This window comes from Archocentrus centrarchus, unplaced genomic scaffold (assembly GCF_007364275.1).
Source record: "Archocentrus centrarchus isolate MPI-CPG fArcCen1 unplaced genomic scaffold, fArcCen1 scaffold_32_ctg1, whole genome shotgun sequence".
Lineage (NCBI taxonomy): Eukaryota > Metazoa > Chordata > Actinopteri > Cichliformes > Cichlidae > Archocentrus > Archocentrus centrarchus.
The window spans coordinates 2420199-2438994 of NW_022060260.1; the positions used below are offsets into that span (position 1 = coordinate 2420199).

At 43.5% G+C, this 18796-nt stretch overlaps 1 protein-coding gene and 2 non-coding genes across 4 annotated transcripts in view; 1 reads left to right on the forward strand and 2 right to left on the reverse strand.

Moving 5' to 3' along the window:
* The window catches only part of efl1 (elongation factor like GTPase 1), a 112604-nt gene that overhangs the window by 73312 nt on the left and 20496 nt on the right, over nt 1-18796 (forward strand). For both annotated transcript variants that reach the window (XM_030724163.1, XM_030724164.1), the window contains 2 exons: nt 12113-12244; nt 13930-14077. In XM_030724163.1, coding sequence (XP_030580023.1) covers nt 12113-12244; nt 13930-14077 — 280 coding nt within the window. The remainder of the gene's footprint in view (nt 1-12112; nt 12245-13929; nt 14078-18796) is intronic.
* LOC115776494 (U6 spliceosomal RNA) lies at nt 4483-4589 on the reverse strand. The gene has a single exon (XR_004019465.1). It is a non-coding gene; the product is annotated as a U6 spliceosomal RNA (small nuclear RNA).
* LOC115776492 (U6 spliceosomal RNA) lies at nt 9478-9585 on the reverse strand. Its single transcript, XR_004019463.1, has one exon. It is a non-coding gene; the product is annotated as a U6 spliceosomal RNA (small nuclear RNA).

Below are 18796 nucleotides of genomic sequence, written 5' to 3' on the forward strand. Positions count from 1 at the left end.
CTCTAAGCTGCTGGACCTGGGCCTGGGCCCATCCCTGTGCAGGTGGGTTCACAGCTTCCTGACCAGCAGACCACAGGTGGTACGAGTGGGTCACCTCACCTCATCCTCCCTCACCCTCAACACTGGATCCCCTCAAGGCTGTGTGCTCAGCCCTCTGCTGTACTCACTGTACACCCATGACTGCGAGGCCACGTCAGAGTCCAACGTCATCATCAAGTTTGCTGACGACACTGCTGTTGTGGGACTAATCTCTCACAATGAGGAGACAGCCTACAGGAGAGAGGTCTCCCGCCTGGAGAACTGGTGCCAGGAGAACCACCTCCTGCTCAACGTCAGCAAAACAAAGGAACTGATCGTGGACTTCAGCAGGAAGCAGCAGAGGGACTACCATCCACTTGTCATCAGTGGTGCTGAGGTGGAAAGAGTGGACACTTTCAAATACCTGGGAGTGACCATCTCACAGGACCTGTCCTGGACTCATCACATAAACATCACTGTGAAGAAGGCCAGACAGCGTCTCTACCTCCTCAGGCGGCTGAGAGACTTCAAGCTCCCACTCAAGGTGCTCAGGAACTTTTACACCTGCACCATCGAGAGCATCATGCGTGGGAGCATCACCACCTGGATGGGAAACTGCACCAAGCAGGACTTCATGGCCCTAAAAAGGGTGGTTCGTTCAGCTGAACGGACCATCAGAACCACCCTCCCCAACCTGCAGGACATTTACACCAAGCAGTGCAGGCTGAGGGCCATGAAGATCCTAAAACAGCCCAGCCACCCCGGACACTCTCTCTTCTCCCTGCTCCCATCAGGCCGGCGTTACCGCTGCCTGAGGGCTAAGACTGAAAGGTTGAAGAAGAGTTTTTACCCACAAGCCATCCGTCTGCTCAACTCTGAGCCCTAACTGGACCATTATTGCACAATGTAAATATTATAATTTATAAAAGTGTGTATAGTGTATAGTATATAGAGTATAGTGTATAGTGTGAATTACTTTTTTTTATTTTTATTCTTCTTATTTATATGTGTGTGTATATATGGTTGCAGGTACAAAATACATTTCACTGTGCATTGTACTGTGTATAACTGTGCATGTGACAAATAAACACTATCTTATCTTATCTTACATTTGAAGAGTCTTTTATTTACAGCATGTTTAAAGTGTGACGTGTATCCTCTGCTGGGGGAATGTGTTAAGCTGACCCTTACTAAATCTACTGATTGAAGTGCAAACTGTGCCTTGCATTGTCATGGGAATGTGCATGCATTAATTCAGTGATGCAGAAAATGTCTATATACTTGATATACTAATGTTGATATACTTGGTCCTAATCTGCTGCTAAGTCTCTGCTGGAAATGCAGCTACTAGAACAGAGAACACACAGCAGGAGTACCTGTTCAATCAGCCACATTCATTTCACTTCATCTGCGACAAATTGAAGCGATTTCCACGTCTCTGTTATCAGGCTGTGGGACTTTATTAGAGCTTTAATGTTTAAATGGATCCAGTTTAGAATCTGAGAGCTCTAATGTGCAGCCGTCACCTTGGAAATAAACAGCAGCGCTGAGCGCAAACTCAGCCACGAAATCATTCAGTGGAATTAAAATGCTGCTCTGTGCCATAAATCACCACATTAACCATTTTGTGCACCACTCATCTCTCATCTTATTTGTAAAAATGTTGCACTTCACTGTTGTATTTTTATGTTCTTTATACATTTTTAATCAGCATTTCTCTTCATGATCTGCTAACAGCTCAGATTGGAGTAGGTGGCAGGTCACATGACCCTTGACAATCCTTTTTATATGAGCGCACTCAGAGCCTGAAACAGAAAGTTGATAACCATTATCTCTAACTGAGACTTTAGGTTAGACAGCCTGGCCGTGATGAACCCTTCTGGTTAGCTCTGTTGTCCTCTAAGCTTTCTTCATGTTCGGCTGCTTTCAGCACTGCTGGTATTTGTTTAGACTCTTTGGCTCCAGTTGGTCTTTCAGAGTTAACTTCAATAGTTACTTCCTCCAAACCAGCAACATGTTTATTAGATCCCATTCCTACTAGACTGTTCAAAGAAGTCTTTCCAATTATTGATGCTTCAATCTTAAAAATGATCAATCAGTCTTTATTAGTTGGCTGTGTACCACAGACCTTCAAGGTGGCTGTAATTAAACCTCTACTTAAAAAGCCATCACTGACCCAGCTGTTTTAGCTAATTATAGGCCAATCTCCAACCTTCCTTTTCTCTCAAAGATTCTTGAAAGAGTAGTTGTAAAACAGGTAACTGATCATCTGCAGAGGAACGGTTTATTTGAAGAGTTTCAGTCAGGTTTCAGAATTCATCACAGTACAGAAACAGCATTAGTGAAGGTTACAAATGATCTTCTTACAGCCTCTGACAGTGGACTCATCTCTGTGCTTGTCCTGTTGGACCTCAGTGCAGCTTTGATACTGTTGACCATAACATTTTATTACAGAGATTAGAGCATACTATAGGTATTAAAGGTACTGCACTGCAGTGGTTTGAATCATATTTATCTCATAGACTCCAATTTGTTCATGTAAATGGGGAGTCTTCTTCACACACTAAGGTTAATTATGGAGTTCCACAGGGTTCTGTGCTAGGACCAATTCTATTTACATTATACATGCTTCCCTTAGGCAGTATTATTAGAAAGCACTGCATCAATTTTCATTGTTATGCAGATGATACTCAGCTTTACCTATCAATGAAGCCAGATGACACACATCAATTAATTAAACTGCAGGAATGTCTTAAAGACATTAAGGCCTGGATGACCTCTAATTTCCTGCTTCTAAATTCAGATAAAACTGAAATTCTTGTTCTCGGCCCCACAAATTTTAGAAACATGGTGTCTAACCAGACACTTACTCTGGATGGCATTACTTTGGCCTCCAGTAACACTGTGAGAAATCTTGGAGTCATTTTTGACCAGGATATGTCCTTCAATGCACATATTAAACAAATATGTAGGACCGCTTTTTTGCATTTGCGCAATATTTCTAAAATTAGAAACATCCTTTCTCAGAGTGATGCTGAAAAGCTCATTCATGCATTTATTACTTCTAGGCTGGACTATTGTAATTCATTATTATCAGGCTGTCCTAAAAGCTCCCTGAAAAGCCTTCAGCTGATCCAAAATGCTGCAGCTAGAGTACTGACAGGGACTAGAACGAGAGAGCAGATTTCTCCCATATTGGCTTCTCTTCATTGGCTCCCTGTTAAATCTAGAATAGAATTTAAAATTCTTCTCCTCACATACAAGGTCTTGAATAATCAGGCACCATCTTATCTCAAAGACCTCATAGTACCGTATCACCCCAACAGAGCACTTTGCTCTCAGACTGCTGGCTTACTTGTGGTTCCTCGGATACTTAAGAGTAGAATGGGAGGCAGAGCCTTCAGCTTTCAGGCGCCTCTTCTGTGGAACCAGCTCCCAGCTTGGATTCAGGAGACAGACACCCTCTCTATTTTTAAGATTAGGCTTAAAACTTTCCTTTATGATAAAGCTTATAGTTAGGGCTGGATCAGGTGACCCTGAACCATCCCTTAGTTATGCTGCTATAGGCCTAGTCTGCTGGGGGGTTCACATAATGCACTGTTTCTCATTCACCTTATTTACTTTATTTATACTTCACTCTGCATTTAATCATTAATTGATATTAATCTCTGGCTCTCTTCCACAGCATGTCTTTCTCTCCCCTCAGCCCAACCGGTCGCGGCAGATGACTGCCCCTCCCTGAGCCTGGTTCTGCTGGAGGTTTCTTCCTGTTAAAAGGGAGTTTTTCCTTTCCACTGTCGCCAAGTGCTGATCATAGGGGGTCGTTTTGACTGTTGGGTTTTCTCTGTATTATTGTAGGGTCTTTACCCACAATACAAAGCGCCTTGAGGCGATAGTTTGTTGTGATTTGGCGCTATATAAATAAAATTGAATTGAATTGAATTGAATAAGCTGCAGCCCAAACTCAGTCCCCTCTGACTAATCAAAGCAGCTGAACGGCCACCTTGCCGCGGTGCAGACTGCAGAGCTGTCGTCTCTGATAACAGAATAACCAGAGACTGAAACGCATGTTTTTTGTCTCAGTGACCATAAAATACTGCTAATTCTCATGAAGCTGTCAAAAGTTTAAGGTAAATGTTTATGTTTAATTAAAAGGGGTGGAGCCCTGCAGCAAACTTGTGGCCTGGATTCCGTCCCACTCTTACCTGGCTGCTGCAATCATCTGACCACTGAATCACCCTCAGCTTTAAGGAATTATACCAGTTAAGCTTGTACTAAATAAATAAGTAACAAAAATATTTAAACAAACAATAATGCTGGCAATCTCTCTATTTCTATAGAGAGCTTAACTAGTAACTAGTAGCATTCATTTTGATTTTTAAGATAGCACAGCTACCCTGGTTCCAGTTATTTAAGCCTCTCTTAGACGTCTGTAACCCTAACCTGGGGAAATGTGGGGTTATCAAAATGTGGAACCGCTTCACGATTTTGCGTGTCATCCTTGCGCAGGGGCCATGCTAATCTTCTCTGTATCGATTCCAATTTATTGTATGTGCTGCCTGAGCGAGCACATCCAGCCTACAGCACAGCCTACCATTTACTGCCCTGCCAGCAGGAAGGCCTCGGTAAAATGGTACACACTGGAGGGCTGCACACTAACCACAAACAAAACATCACAACAGTAAAGATTCAATTCAATTCAATTCAATTTCATTTATGTAGCACCAAATCACAACAGTCACCTCAAGACCCTACAATAATACAGAGAAAACCCAACAGTCAGAACGACCCCCTGTGAGCAGCACTTGGTGACAGTGGGAAGGAAAAACTCCCTTTAACAGGAAGAAACCTCCAGCAGAACCAGGCTCAGGGAGGGGGGGTCATCTGCTGTGAGCAGGAGAGACAGAGATTAATAATAATTAATGATTAAATGCAGAGTGGAGTATAACCAACGTAAAAAGAGGTGAATAAAAAGAAACACTCAGTGCATCATGGGAACCCCCCCAGCAGCCTAGGCCTATAGCAGCGTAATTAAGGGAGGGTTCAGGGTCACCTGCTCCAGCCCTAACTATAATATAGGCTTAAACTTATATATAGGATTAATCTTAAAAATAGAGAGGGTGTCTGTCTCCTGAATCCAAGCTGGGAGCTGGTTCCACAGAAGAGGGGCCTGAAAGCTGAAGGCTCTGCCTCCCATTCTACTCTTAAGTATCCTAGGAACCACAAGTAAGCCAGCAGTCTGAGAGTGAAGTGCTCTGTTGGGGTGATATGGTACTATGAGGTCTTTGAGATAAGATGGGGCCTGATTATTCAAGACCTTGTATGTGAGGAGAAGGATTTTAAATTCTATTGTAGATTTAACAGGGAGCCAATGAAGAGAAGCCAATATGGGAGAAATCTGCTCTCTCTTTCTAGTCCCTGTCAGTACTCTAGCTGCAGCATTTTGGATCAGCTGAAGGCTTTTCAGGGAGCTTTTAGGACAGCCTGATAATAATGAATTACAATAGTCCAGCCTAGACGTAATAAATGCATGAATGAGCTTTTCAGCATCACTCTGAGAAAGGATGTTTCTAATTTTAGAAATATTGCACAAATGCAAAAAAGCGGTCCTACATATTTGTTTAATATGTGCATTGAAGGACATATCCTGGTCAAAAATGACTCCAAGATTTCTCACAGTGTTACTGGAGGCCAAAGTAATGCCATCCAGAGTAAGTATCTGGTTAGACACCATGTTTCTAAGATTTGTGGGGCCGAGCACAAGAACTTCAGTTTAATCTGAATTTATTTCAACTTTCTTTATTGAATTTTAACAGCTTAACATACAATATTAATCAGTAGAACACTGAAACAGCAATAGTCACAAAGAGGAAAAACAAGAAGAAAATGTAAGCTAGTCTCTCCCTAACCCCCTCACTCCCACCCCCGCCCTGAACACTCCCACTCTAGGTCCAAACACAAGATTGACATCTAGCAGAGATCCAGTCTCTGTAACTATACATAGGAATGCTACATGAACACATCCATACATCCACACACATTACACAAAAAAAAAAAAGAAGAAGAAATAAATAAATAGATAAACAAGAAAAAAGCCTAGTTTTCCTCTGTATCAGGGAGCAGAATGATGGTGCTTACTAAAGACTGGAAGGCCCCCCCAAGTCTTCATAAATTTGCTGGTACAACCCTTAAGAGAAAATCTTAGTTTTTCCAGCTTGAGGTTATAGAGAACCTCCCTCACCCAGTGGTCATAGGAGCGAGGAATGCATAATTCCCACTTCAGTAAAATAAGTCTGCGGGCCAAAAGGGTGGTGAAAGCTAAAGCGTGTTTCAAAGAGGTCCGGGTCTGGAGGGATGCCAAATATAGCTGACAGAGGATTGGGGAAGATTGTCTGATCATATGCTTGACTAAGTGTTTTAAAAATGTTACCCCAAAACCCACTTACTTAGGACAAGCCCAAAAGATATGGGTTTGATTAGCCGGCGACTGTCCACACCTATTACAAGCATCTCTAACAGCTGAATAAATTTTAGCTAACTTTGCGTTTGTGTAATGCACTTTATAGAATATTTTGCACTGAATCAAAGCATGTCGAGCACAGATTGAGGACTTGTGAATTAAACGCATGGCCGCATCCCATTGTTCCTCTAACACCTTTGCACCAAATTCCTCCTCCCATGCCATTTTAACTAAGTCAGCAAACTTTGAAGTCTTCTTATCAAAGGACTTATATGACAATGAAATACATTTTTTCAGTTTGATCTGAATTTAGAAGCAGGAAATTAGAGGTCATCCAGGCCTTCATGTCTTTAAGACATTCCTGCAGCTTAACTAATTGATGTGTGTCATCTGGCTTCATTGATAGGTAAAGCTGAGTATCATCTGCATAACAATGACAATTGATGCAATGCTTTCTAATAATACTGCCTAAGGGAAGCATGTATAATGTAAATAGAATTGGTCCTAGCACAGAACCCTGTGGAACTCCATAATTAACCTTAGTGTGTGAAGAAGACTCCCCATTTACATGAATAAATTAGAGTCTATTAGATAAATATGATTCAAACCACTGCAGTGCAGTACCTTTAATACCTATAGTATGCTCTCATCTCTGTAATAAAATGTTATGATCAACAGTATCAAAGCTGCACTGAGGTCCAACAGGACAAGCACAGAGATGAGTCCACTGTCAGAGGCTGTAAGAAGATCATTGGTAACCTTCACTAATGCTGTTTCTGTACTGTGATGAATTCTGAAACCTGACTGAAACTCTTCAGATAAACCGTTCCTCTGCAGATGATCAGTTAGCTGTTTTACAACTACTCTTTCAAGAATCTTTGAGAGAAAAGGAAGGTTGGAGATTGGCCTATAATTAGCTAAGACAGCTGGGTCAGTGATGGCTTTTTAAGTAATGGTTTAATTATAGCCACCTTGAAGGCCTCTAGTATGTAGCCCATGTATAAAGACAGATTGATCATATTTAAGATGGAAGCATTAATTAATGGTAGAACATCTAAGGTGGCGATTATCCTCCGTGAATTCAGTCAGTCGCCACCTTATCGTGGTGGAGGGGTTTGTGTGTCCCAGTGATCCCAGGAGCTATGTTGCCCGGAGGCTTGTCCCCCTGGTAGGGTGTCCCATGGCAAACTGGTTCTGGGTGAGAGTCCAGACAACGAGCAGTTCAGAAGACCCCTATGATTGTAACAGCAAGGGAACAGTTTACCCTGCCCGGGATAGGGTTATGGGAAAAGACTTTCGGACAGCATTGAAGCGATTCTGGCAAACCGTCAGGCGACTCAGGAGGGGAAAGCGGTGCTCCACTCACATGGTTTATAGTGCGGGTGGGGTGCTGCTGACTTCAACTGAGGTTATAGTCGGACAGTGGATGGAATACTTCGAGGACCTCCTGAATCCGTCCATTAGTCGAACCTCGGATTCAGGAGGAACAATGCAGTTTTCATCCTGGTCGCGGAACGCTGGACCAGCTCTTTATCCTCTCAAGGATATTCGAGTGTGCGTGGGAGTTTGCCCAACCAGTCTACATGTGCTTTGTGGACTTGGAGAAGGCATTCGACCGTGTCCCTCGGGGTATCCTCTGGGAGGTCCTGCAGGAGTATGGGGTGTCTGGCCTGTTGTTGCGGGCCATTCAATCTCTGTACAACCACAGTGAGAGCTTGGTCTGTATAGCAGGTAATAAGTCGGATTTGTTTCCTGTGGGTGTTGGACTCCATCAGGGTTGCCCTTTGTCACCGATTCTGTTCATAATTTTCATGGACAGAATTTCTAGGCGTAGCCAGGTGGCAGAAGGCTTCTTCCTTGGTGGCCTCAGAGTCTCATCTCTGCTCTTTGCAGATGATGTGGTCCTGCTGACTTCATCAGGGGGGTGGAGTGCCCTCTCAGGCTCAGGAACGAGTTCTTGCCCCAAGTGGAGGAGTTTAAGTATCTCGATCGACAGACGGATTGGGGCTGCTTCTGCAGTGATGCGGACGCTGCACCGGTCTGTCGTGGTGAAGAGGGAGCTTAGTGTAAAAGCAAAGCTCTCGATTTACCGGTCAATCTACGTTCCTACCCTCACCTATGGTCACGAGCTTTGGGTAGTGACCAAAAGAATAAGATCCCCCCAGCTCATCCGGTCCCCCCGGATGAGCTGGAGGAGGTGGTGGGGAGAGGGAAGCCTGGGCTTCTCTGCTTAGGCTCCTGCCCCCGTGACCTGGCCCCGGATAAGCGGAAGAGAATGGATGGATGGATGGACATCTTTGAGCAGTCTAGTAGGAATGGGATCTAATAAACACGTTGATGGTTTGGAGGAAGGAACTATTGAAGTTAACTCTGAAAGATCAATCAGAGAGAGTCTAAACAAATACCAGCAGTGCTGAAAGCATGAAGATAAATCTTTGAGATGGTTATGAATAATTTATTCTGTCTAAAATTTTTTTTGTAAAGAAATCCATGAAGTCACTACTAGTTAAAGTGAAAGGAATACTCGGCTCTACAGAGCTCTGACTCTTTGTCAGCCTGGCTACGGTGCTGAAAACAAACCTGGGGTTGTTCTTATTTTCTTCTAAGAGTAAAGATGGCTGCCTGCCTCCCTGAGCCTGGTTCTGCTGGAAGTTTTCCTTCCCACTGTCACCAAGTGCTTGATCATAGGGGGTCGTCTGATTGATGGAGTTTTCTCTGTATTATTGTAGGGTCTTTACCTTACAGTACAAAGTGCCTTGAGGAGACTGTTGTAGTGATTTGATTCTGTATAAATAAAATTGATTGTAATTTAATTGAACTATCTGCCTTGATGCTTCTGGAGTAGTAAATCTTCCTAGTCCTGGTTTGTCAGTCTGAAACCTGAGTCTGGTTCACTGCCAAACTCACAGTTTAGTGACTGGAAGCAGAAAATCACAACAACGAAATCAAAGCCTCTCTTAGATGTCTGTAACCCTAACCTGGGGAAATGTGGGGTTTTCAAAAATGTGGAACCGCTTCACGATTTTGCGTGTCATCCTTGCGCAGGGGCCATGCTAATCTTCTCTGTATCGATTCCAATTTTTCATATGTGCTGCCTGAGCGAGCACATCCAGCCTACAGCACAGCCTACCATTTACTGCCCTGCCAGCAGGAAGGCCTCGGTAAAATGGTACACACTGGAGGGCTGCAAACTAACCACAAATGAAACATCACAACAATAAAATTTTTCTTTTACTCTTGTTGACATCAACATATCAACAATGACCAGAAATTGCCTGTTGAATTCTCATGAAATCACTTTTAATAGCAAGCGTACCTTTTAATTAATGTGGGGTGGGGCCAGCTTCCAAACTGGAGGCTTAACTTAAGCATTGACTCCTGCAGCTTAACCCAGAGCAGCTGTGGACCTTAGATTATCTGAGTGCTGAGTCAGCTCCAGGTTGAGCCCCAGTGTGTAGTGTTCTCAATGCCAAATCTACAGTTGTGAGCATTGGGGGGGGGGGTTGTGTGTCTGTTTTGTGTCTGTCACGCTTTCAGTGTCTCAGTAACCGTGCCACATATTGACTTCAAACTTGGAGGCTGGATACGTACTGAAGAGTACGACTGCAGGGCTCGGGAACCACAACCCTGCCTCCTCTTATACTGGTTTCATCACATCAGTCTCTCCATCATTTGTTTGTCTCTCAGCTGTCTCATCTCTGGATTTCCTACGTCAGATATCTTTAGCAATATTGAAGGAAATAAACTTGTAAATATTAACTGCTAAGCTCAAAATTTAATCGCTTGTTTTCATAAACACAAATATACTTTCTGACGAGCCTTTGAGCAGGTGACACGTGATGTCTTGTTTATTCATGATAATATCACGTTTGGTTTTCCCAACAGCTTAAATTTCTGTAGTTAAGTGCAATAAAGATAATTCAAATATGGAGCACAAATCAGACTCAGACTGGTAAACATGTGAAAGTCCAAAAGTGAACTAATAAAGTTTGGCTTGTTCAAGCTTTTGTTTCTAATAGACCAGCTGTGAGGATTTTATTTGTAAAATGCAGTGAGGGCCTTAAACTTAGACCTAAACCCTGATCTGCAGCTGATCTGGTGATCAGCATCATGAGCTAATGGCGCTCGTGTCTCCGTACACATTCAGAGAGTAACAGCAGTGAATATCAGCATGTGGACGACAGGAAGTCATGATGTCTTGGTGGTTGTGAAAATATTCAAACTGAATTATGACCTTGTTTGAAATAGTTCACATTTGTTCCAAAGCAGATGTGTTAGCAGATGTGCGTTTTTTTGCCAAACAGCAGAACCCTCTCAGACCGAAGGGAAGTCAGAGCCCCCCATGTTGGGTCACTGCTAAATGTTTTCCTTCTGTTCTGTGCAGTTTATTCTTTTCTTTTTGGGAAGACAGTGTGTCTGTAATGTTGGCTTTAACTCATAATCCCGTCATTTGTTCACAAGTGTCTTTGCAGCTCTTGTTTTCAGTTCCTGTTGTATCTTTTGTCTTTGCTGTGCTGTGTGTTTGTTCGTGTTTGGTCTTTTTCTGTGTTTCCTTTTACACAGTCAGCCTCACGTCTTCACAGATTCATCTGAAAACAGTGAAATCAGAACTCTACCCTCTCAGATTGTAACCCTTTTATTTGGATGCTGTAGGATCTCATTTTCTCTGCACTTGCCTCTCACCAGGAACTAGAACTCCCCTTAAATTATGAAGTGTGTCACTTAAAATTGCAAATAATTAAACATAGTATATACTTAACATGATAAATACTTCCATGTCTCTTTATAGGCCTTATATTGAGACATTTTGGGCAGCTCAGCACTAAAACTGCAAGTATCAAGAAATCTGCTATGATTTTTTTTCTTGACTTCTAATAAAGTGAGATCAGTCTTTTTTTAATGTAAAGTGTAATCTGATGTTTTTTTGTACAGCTGAAATCATTTTTCCTTTGGGATGGATGTTTATTTGTTGACAGAGTCATACTTTAACGACTGCTGTTTCTCTGTGTGCTTTGTGTCTGATTCTCACTTCCTGTTTTATTTTGGTGGTTGCTCTCTTTATGCATCTCTCTCTGCTCTGCGTCCTTTGTTTTGTGATTGGCTGCCGGCTCTCATTAAGTCCACCTGTGTTTAATTAGCTTCAGCTGCTTCCGATCAGCTCTGTGTATTTAGAGTCCTCTCTCTCGTTCCCTGGAGTCTTTGTGTGTTCCTGGCACGATGTTTTGTTTGTACTCGCCTGCTGGATTTTGTTTTCCTGGATGTTTTGTAAGATTTTTTTTTTCCTTTAAATAAAGTCACGCACATTTTTACCCTCAGTGTATCCCTAACGAGCTTTGAGCACCTTTCCCACATGGTGATACGACTGCTGAAGATTTACCCGACAAATTTTCCTCTAGTGAATTATCAGATAGCAGATCGAGCTTCCAGGGTGCTTGTTTCTGTTTCTCTGTGTCACAGACATTAAATATGATACTTTGGGAGATTGTCTCACATTTGTGCAATACTGTATACTGATATCACTGTTTTGTCCCACTCATACATCTGAAGCTATGACCATATGACCCTGTGTGCATTAGCCCTTATTCCTCTGAGGCCGTACTCTGACCCTAAATGTGCCGTTCTGTCCTCTTTCAGGTATCGGAGGGCTGGAGGAGCATGTTTTGAAGTCGGCCACGCTGTCAACTGCCCCCGCCTGCCCACCCTTTACCCCGCTCAACTTTGAGGCCACACCCATTGTCCGGGTTGCCATAGAGCCCAAACATCCAAGTAGGCACACACACACACACACACACACACACACACACACACGTAGTTAGTTCATGAAATATACATTAATCAACTCATTTTTTTAATTGGTTCAGGGTATTTTTGTCTTTAAATGAATTGAAACTGGAACGTACACTGCATGCATGGATACCTGATACTGTCTCCTTTCATTTGGATGCACATGCCAGTCTGAGAGGTCTGTGTGTGTCAGAGACTCGCGCACTGACTGTGACTCCTATGATAACCTTTGTAGATATGCTATCAGTCAGTCCAAGTCTAATGATGTTTTCAGACCACAAAGTTTCACGTTAATCACTCGAATATAGTTGCTGGAGTGATTTGGACAATTTTGCAAACCAGAAATATTATCCCCTAACAGCCAATGAGAGATCTGCTTCCTTGCAAAGTCAAAACTAACAGCTGGAATTAAGTGACAACAACTGGTCTGAAACTCCGTGGAAGTCCCGCAGTTCTGCTGAGTCCTTGTTCTGTTTCTGTCTAAATTAAGGTGGAATCATGCAGCTCCGTCTGACTTCAGATGGTGGCGATGAGCTCGTCCTTCATGTCAGATTGTGGTGGCATCAGGAGGACTCACAGTCTGTGGGAGAATCTGAGCTGATTGGCTTTCAACACACCGTATCAAATGTTTTTTGCTGAAGCGGAAACATTTTAATCTCCCATATTTACCACTGTTTACATTCTGTAGTCTGAATTTTCATATATTTATATCAACTTTTTTTGTAATTTGCACCATGCAGAAGTTTTGCTTTGTGTTTGATCAGAACACAACCGAACAAGACAAAACACCAAACAAAGCAGGTGTGTCCACACTGCTTCAAGTCACAGTGTGTGCATCCACACTTGAACAGTTTTCTAAGTGTCAGCTGACAGCGGTGGTCTGTCCTCAGCGTGGCATCGAGTAGATGTTTTTCTCAAAGTTATTTTGAGTGACTCATATTCTTTGCATTGTTGCCCTGGTGCAAAGTTTTGTCTTTGCATAGTCTTTGTTTGAAAAATTAGCTTCTAATTAAATCAGCACATGGACGTGAGTCACATGACCTGGACTAGAGTCAGAAAAAAAGTTTTAAGACTCTGAATTGAACTTAGACTAAAACACCAGTGGCTCGAGACATCGCTTGGACTTTAGCTCCTTGGCTTGAAACAGTGAATCAGTGGATGAGTCATACAGTAAATCAACCTGACAACAGCCAATCACACTGCACAAGCCGGACGGAAAGGTGTTCCTGGCAGTGCATGCTGGCATTTTCTAATATTCACACGTTAAAACATTAAATGCAGTAGAGTTTTTATCTTTTTCCAGTTTAAATGACAGACTTTTCTCCTCTAGCAGCCAGCAGCATGTTCTGAATGGGCTTCAATCTGCCGGCGCTCACAGAGGACAGGAGGCTACAGCTTAACTTTGATAATGTTTGATTCTCTGGCAGCAGCGGCCTGAATGAGCGGCCGGTGGCCGTGCTGTCTCCAATCAGTGTCTCCAATTTCAAAACTTCTCGTCTTCTGGGAGGCTGCCATGGACTCGTGTCAGGAGTAAAGAGATGCATAAGAAACATTAGAAACAGCAGCAGAGCTTCACTGCTGCTCAGTTAGCTTCAGTGAGGTTTCAGGGTTAGCCACAAGACACCGTCTCTTCTCCTCACTGTACATGTTCCTCGTTTGTTTGTTAGGCGAGATGCCAAAGCTGGTGCGTGGGATGCGTTTGCTGAACCAGGCCGACCCTTGTGCTGAGGTTCTGATCCAGGAAACAGGAGAACACGTTCTGGTCACTGCTGGCGAGGTTCATCTGCAGCGCTGCCTGGACGACCTCAGAGACCGGTCAGTGTGTGTGTGTGTGTGTGTGTGTGTGTGTTATTAAGTTATATACTTCATGCTTGTTTTTTTTCCTTTTTCATGAACACTCTGTAGAGAAAACCTTTTCTGCTGTTCCTCACTTCCTGTCGTGTCTCCTGTGGTGTCAGATGTTCATATTAAATATCACCATAGAGTCTAATATGAGGTCAGCGTATGTACAGTAATCTCTGTGAGGTCAAAGCTCTGACTTCAGACTGCTCTAAACACTCAGTTTATTCCAGGGTTTTCTACGTGTGGCTCCATATGATGTCACAGATGGAGATATCCTTATATGGTCATCTTGGCTTAAAGGAAAGGGGGGAGCAGAAGATGAACTCAGGGGCTGCACCAAGGCCCAGTGTAAGATAGATAAGGATTATTTTGAACTGTGAATCATGCAAAGATGCTCTACTAGAGTCTAATAATCAAAAGATGATGCTGGAAACGGGCAGAATAGGTATGCTTGAGGCTTTATCTGAGAAATGTCCAATATTATTCTGCCTGTAGCTCAGTCCAAACATAATTATTTAGCTGAGCATGAAGACAAAATGCACATGAAAACTGGCTCATAGCTCAGTTTATTCCATTATTCATTATTAGAAAACCGTGATTAGCATCTCTGTGATTGGAGAAATGATGAATGGGAGAGCAAAAACTGTCACCTCATTCTTCTGATGGATTTCCGGTTCAGTCTTAGACAGTTTTTAAACATAACAACTTTCGCCTGTACAACGTGCTTTAGCCAAGCCAATTTATTTATAGAGCACTTTAAAACAGCAAGCACTCACCAAAGTGCTGAACATGGAAGAATAAAACAACAATACACAAACGTAAAAGTCAACATGTTTGAGGCTCCCACATCTCGTTCACTCTGAATGCCAAACTGAACTGTAGGTGTGCTGCCCTGCTTGGACGTCTTTCAGTTTAGAGATCTTTACCGTTTCAAGTGCCAGCGCAGTTGCCGGACACTTTACTTATAGTTGTGGCCAAAAATTTCCCTAATTTCCTTCGGGATCAATAAAGTATCTATGTATCTTCTAATTTTGAGAATGACGCAGTTATTGGTTTTCACAAAGTTTGCTGCTTCAGTGTTTTTAGCTCTTTTTTGTCAGATGTTTCAATGATATACTGAATATAATTAGAAAGGCTTTTATTGACATTTACATTAAGTTTATGCAAAGAGTCAATATTTGCAGTGTTGGCCCTTCCTTTTCAAGACGTCTGCAGTTCATCCTGGCATGCTGTCAATCAGCTTCTGGGCCAAATCCTGACTGATAGCAGCCAATTCTTGCATAATCAATGCTTGGAGTTTGTTCAAATTTGTGAGTTTTTGTTTGTCAATCTGCCTCTTGAGGATTGACCACAAGTTCTTGATGGGATTGAGATCTAGGGAGTTTCCTGGCTATGGACCCAAATTTTCAATGTTTTGTTCCCTGAGCCACTTAGTTATCACTTTGCCTTATGGCACGGTGCTCCGTCATGCTGGAAAAGGCATTGTTCTTCACCGAACTGTTCTCAGACGGTTGGGAGACGCTGCTCTCGGAGGATGTTTTAGTGCCAGTCTTTATTGATGGATGTGCAAAATTGTGAGGAAGCCCACTCTCTTGGATGAGAATCAACTTCACACACGAATGCTCTCAGGATGCTTTACTGTTGGCATGACACAGGACTGATGGTAGCACTCACGTTTTTACCTCTTGCTGGACTTTCTTGGGCACCCTGAAGACTTCTTCGAAACAACTGAACCTCTTTCCTTGAAGTTCTTGATGATCTGATAAATGGTTGATTCAGATGTAATCTTTCTAGCAGCAATATTCTAACCTGTGAAGCTCTCTCTATGCAAAGGAACGATCACTGCACATGTTTCCATGCAGGTAAGCATGGTTGAAAAGAGGAAGAACAATGATTTGAAGAACCAGCCTCCTTTTAAAGCATTGAATCTTCTATTCAAACTCAGTCAGCGAATCAGAGTGATCTCCAGCCTTGTCCTCATCAGCACTCTCACCTGAGGAGAGAGGATCACTGAAGTGATGTCAGCAGGTAATTTTGTGGCAGGGCCGAAATGAAGTCCAAATGGGTTTTTGAAGATTTAGTTCATTGATGATGATGATGATGATACTTTATTGATCCCACAATGGGGAAATTACAGTTAACAGAACACCCATCCAAGAAGACAAAGTAAGCATGGCAAAGCTCATGCTTCCTGCTAATCAAGCTCTTTTAGCTTGCCTCGTGAATGAATGATGTTTCTCACTGTGGTGTCCCCTTCACCAAGCACATCCTGCAGTGTGCAAAGTTTCCATGTCTGAGTGTGGAAGAGAGCGCTTGTGTCACAGTCAGTCTAAGAGATGGATGTCGTTACTGTGACATCACCCACTGGTTTGTGAAGTCCTGTTTTTAGGCCTCCAGATGAGCGTTTTGAAACTCCGTTGACAAGAAAGGGTGGGTCTGAGTATGAAACCGCACACTCATTGGCTAATAGCTTGTCAATCACAAGTTGTTTGCCAATGAGTGATCCCGAGATAGTCTGACCAGCATCTGCAACATTTGGACTTGATATAACTATTGCGGGGGCAGCAGCCTAAGCAGAGAAGCCCAGACCTCCCTCTCCCCAGTCACCTCCACCAGCTTATCCGAGGGGACCCCAAAGCGTTCCCAGGCCAGCCGAGTGATTATAATCTCTCCAGCGTGTCCTGGGTCTGCCCCGGGGCCTCCTCCCAGTAGGACATGCCTGGAACACCTCACCTAAGAGGCGCCCAGGAGGCGTCCTAGTCAGGTGCCCGAGCCACCTCGACTGGCTCCTTTCGATGTGGAGGAGCAGCGGCTCTACTCTGAGCCCCTCCCAAATGGCCGCACTCTTCACCCTATCTCTAAGGCCAGCCACCCTTCAGAGGAAGCTCATTTCTGCTGCTTGTATTCATGATCTCATTCTTTCAGTCACTACCCAACGCTCGTGACCATAGGTGAGGGTAGGAACGTAGACTGACTGGTAAATCGAGAGCTTCGCTTTCACGCTCAGCTCCCTCTGTACCACGACAGACCGGTGCAGCATCCACATCACTGCAGACGCAGCCCTGATCCGTCTGTCGATCTCCCGCTCCCTTTTCCCATCATTCATGAACAAGACCCTGAGATACTTAAACTCCTCAACCTAGGGCAGCAACTCGTCCCTGAGCTGGAGTGGGATTTTCCACCCTTTTCGGGCTGAGGACCATGGCCTCAGACTTACAGGTGCTGATTCTCAGGACAGCTGCTTCACACTCGGCTGCAAACCGTTCCACTGCGAGCTGGAGGCCACCCCCTGATGAAGCCAGCAGGACCGCATCATCTGCAAAGAGCAGAGATGAGATTCTGAGGCCACCAAGGACTTCAGGGTGTGGAGTCAAAAGTCAGTGGGTGATGACATGGTGGCGGTGTCCTTTTTATTGAGTGTTGTGGTGGTTTCTTTGTCCATAACCAAGAACAGTCTCCACCTAGACTGTGAACAACAAAAAATAGTCACCATAAAGTAAAGTCTGACTTAGATGGCATTGGTATTAATAACTGTGCTGCTCAGTGCTGTCTGCTGTCCTAGTATTCAATTTTCATATTTCTCCATATGTGTCTTTTTTGTCAGTCATATTGCCTGTCTGTGTTTGTGTCCTGCCCTGTGCATGTCTTCTGTTCCATAGTGCAGGTTTAATACAGTGTGTGTTCATACACTGAGTGACTCACATCTGAGACGGAGGGCTGATCTGTTTCCAATTTCAGCCCCATCATTATCTGGCTATCATCACATATTGACTGCTGCCTCTCTCTGTCTGGATGCTGCCGGCCTCCTCAGTAGAGCACTATGAGCTCACTGACAGGCAGATAGATTATTTTCACAGGGGAAATTTGGTGTCGCTGCTGTGTCCTCGCAGATTCAGCTGAGAGCCGGTTTAGAGACGGAGTGCTGTTTCCAGAAAATCCTTGTGCTAAGTACGAGACCTCCCTGTAACACCAAATTAAGGCTGCGTATCAGGTATTAAACACACACTGGAACCAGTTACAAGTTTAAGGAATGTGCTTCTTTGGGCCAGCAGCAAAAAAACCAGAAACAAAATATAATCCACCCCCACCTTCTTAACCCAGCGAGCCGGTTTAGTGGCTGAACTCTTTTAAAGTCATGCTGTTGGAATATGAGTCGAATGTGGTTTGGCATCTTGCTGAAATAAGAAAGACACTGCCTGTAGTTCTAATTTAGCATTAATGGTGCCTGGTAAAGTGTTCCTGCTTCAGTCCCCCACACCCCACCGTGTTCTGATAACAAGCTGGATGGTCCCTTTTATATTTTTGTATATATATTTATGTATATATTTATTTATTTTATATTTTTTGCACTGAGAGCTCTGCACAAGAATTCCTGTGTATCCAAACCTTGTGTGTGAGTACAAACGGCAAATAAATTCTCTTGAATTTTGGAGCTGCACCGAGGATCTCGGATTTTGTTTTGTGAAATCCGCAGGAAAGTTTTCCACTTTCTTAGTTGGTCAGATGGGCTCGGGCTCAGAGAGGGCAGCAGCAGCAAAGATGTCTGCCCTTATTTGACCCACATAGAACCTGCAGTGTATACAGCATAGGGTGCTCCTGGCTGCAGCTGTGAGTGGATCAGACTGTGCTAATTTCCCTCAGAGACTCATGACCTCTTTTACCCTTAATCCTGAGCTTGTTTCAAACATCTTC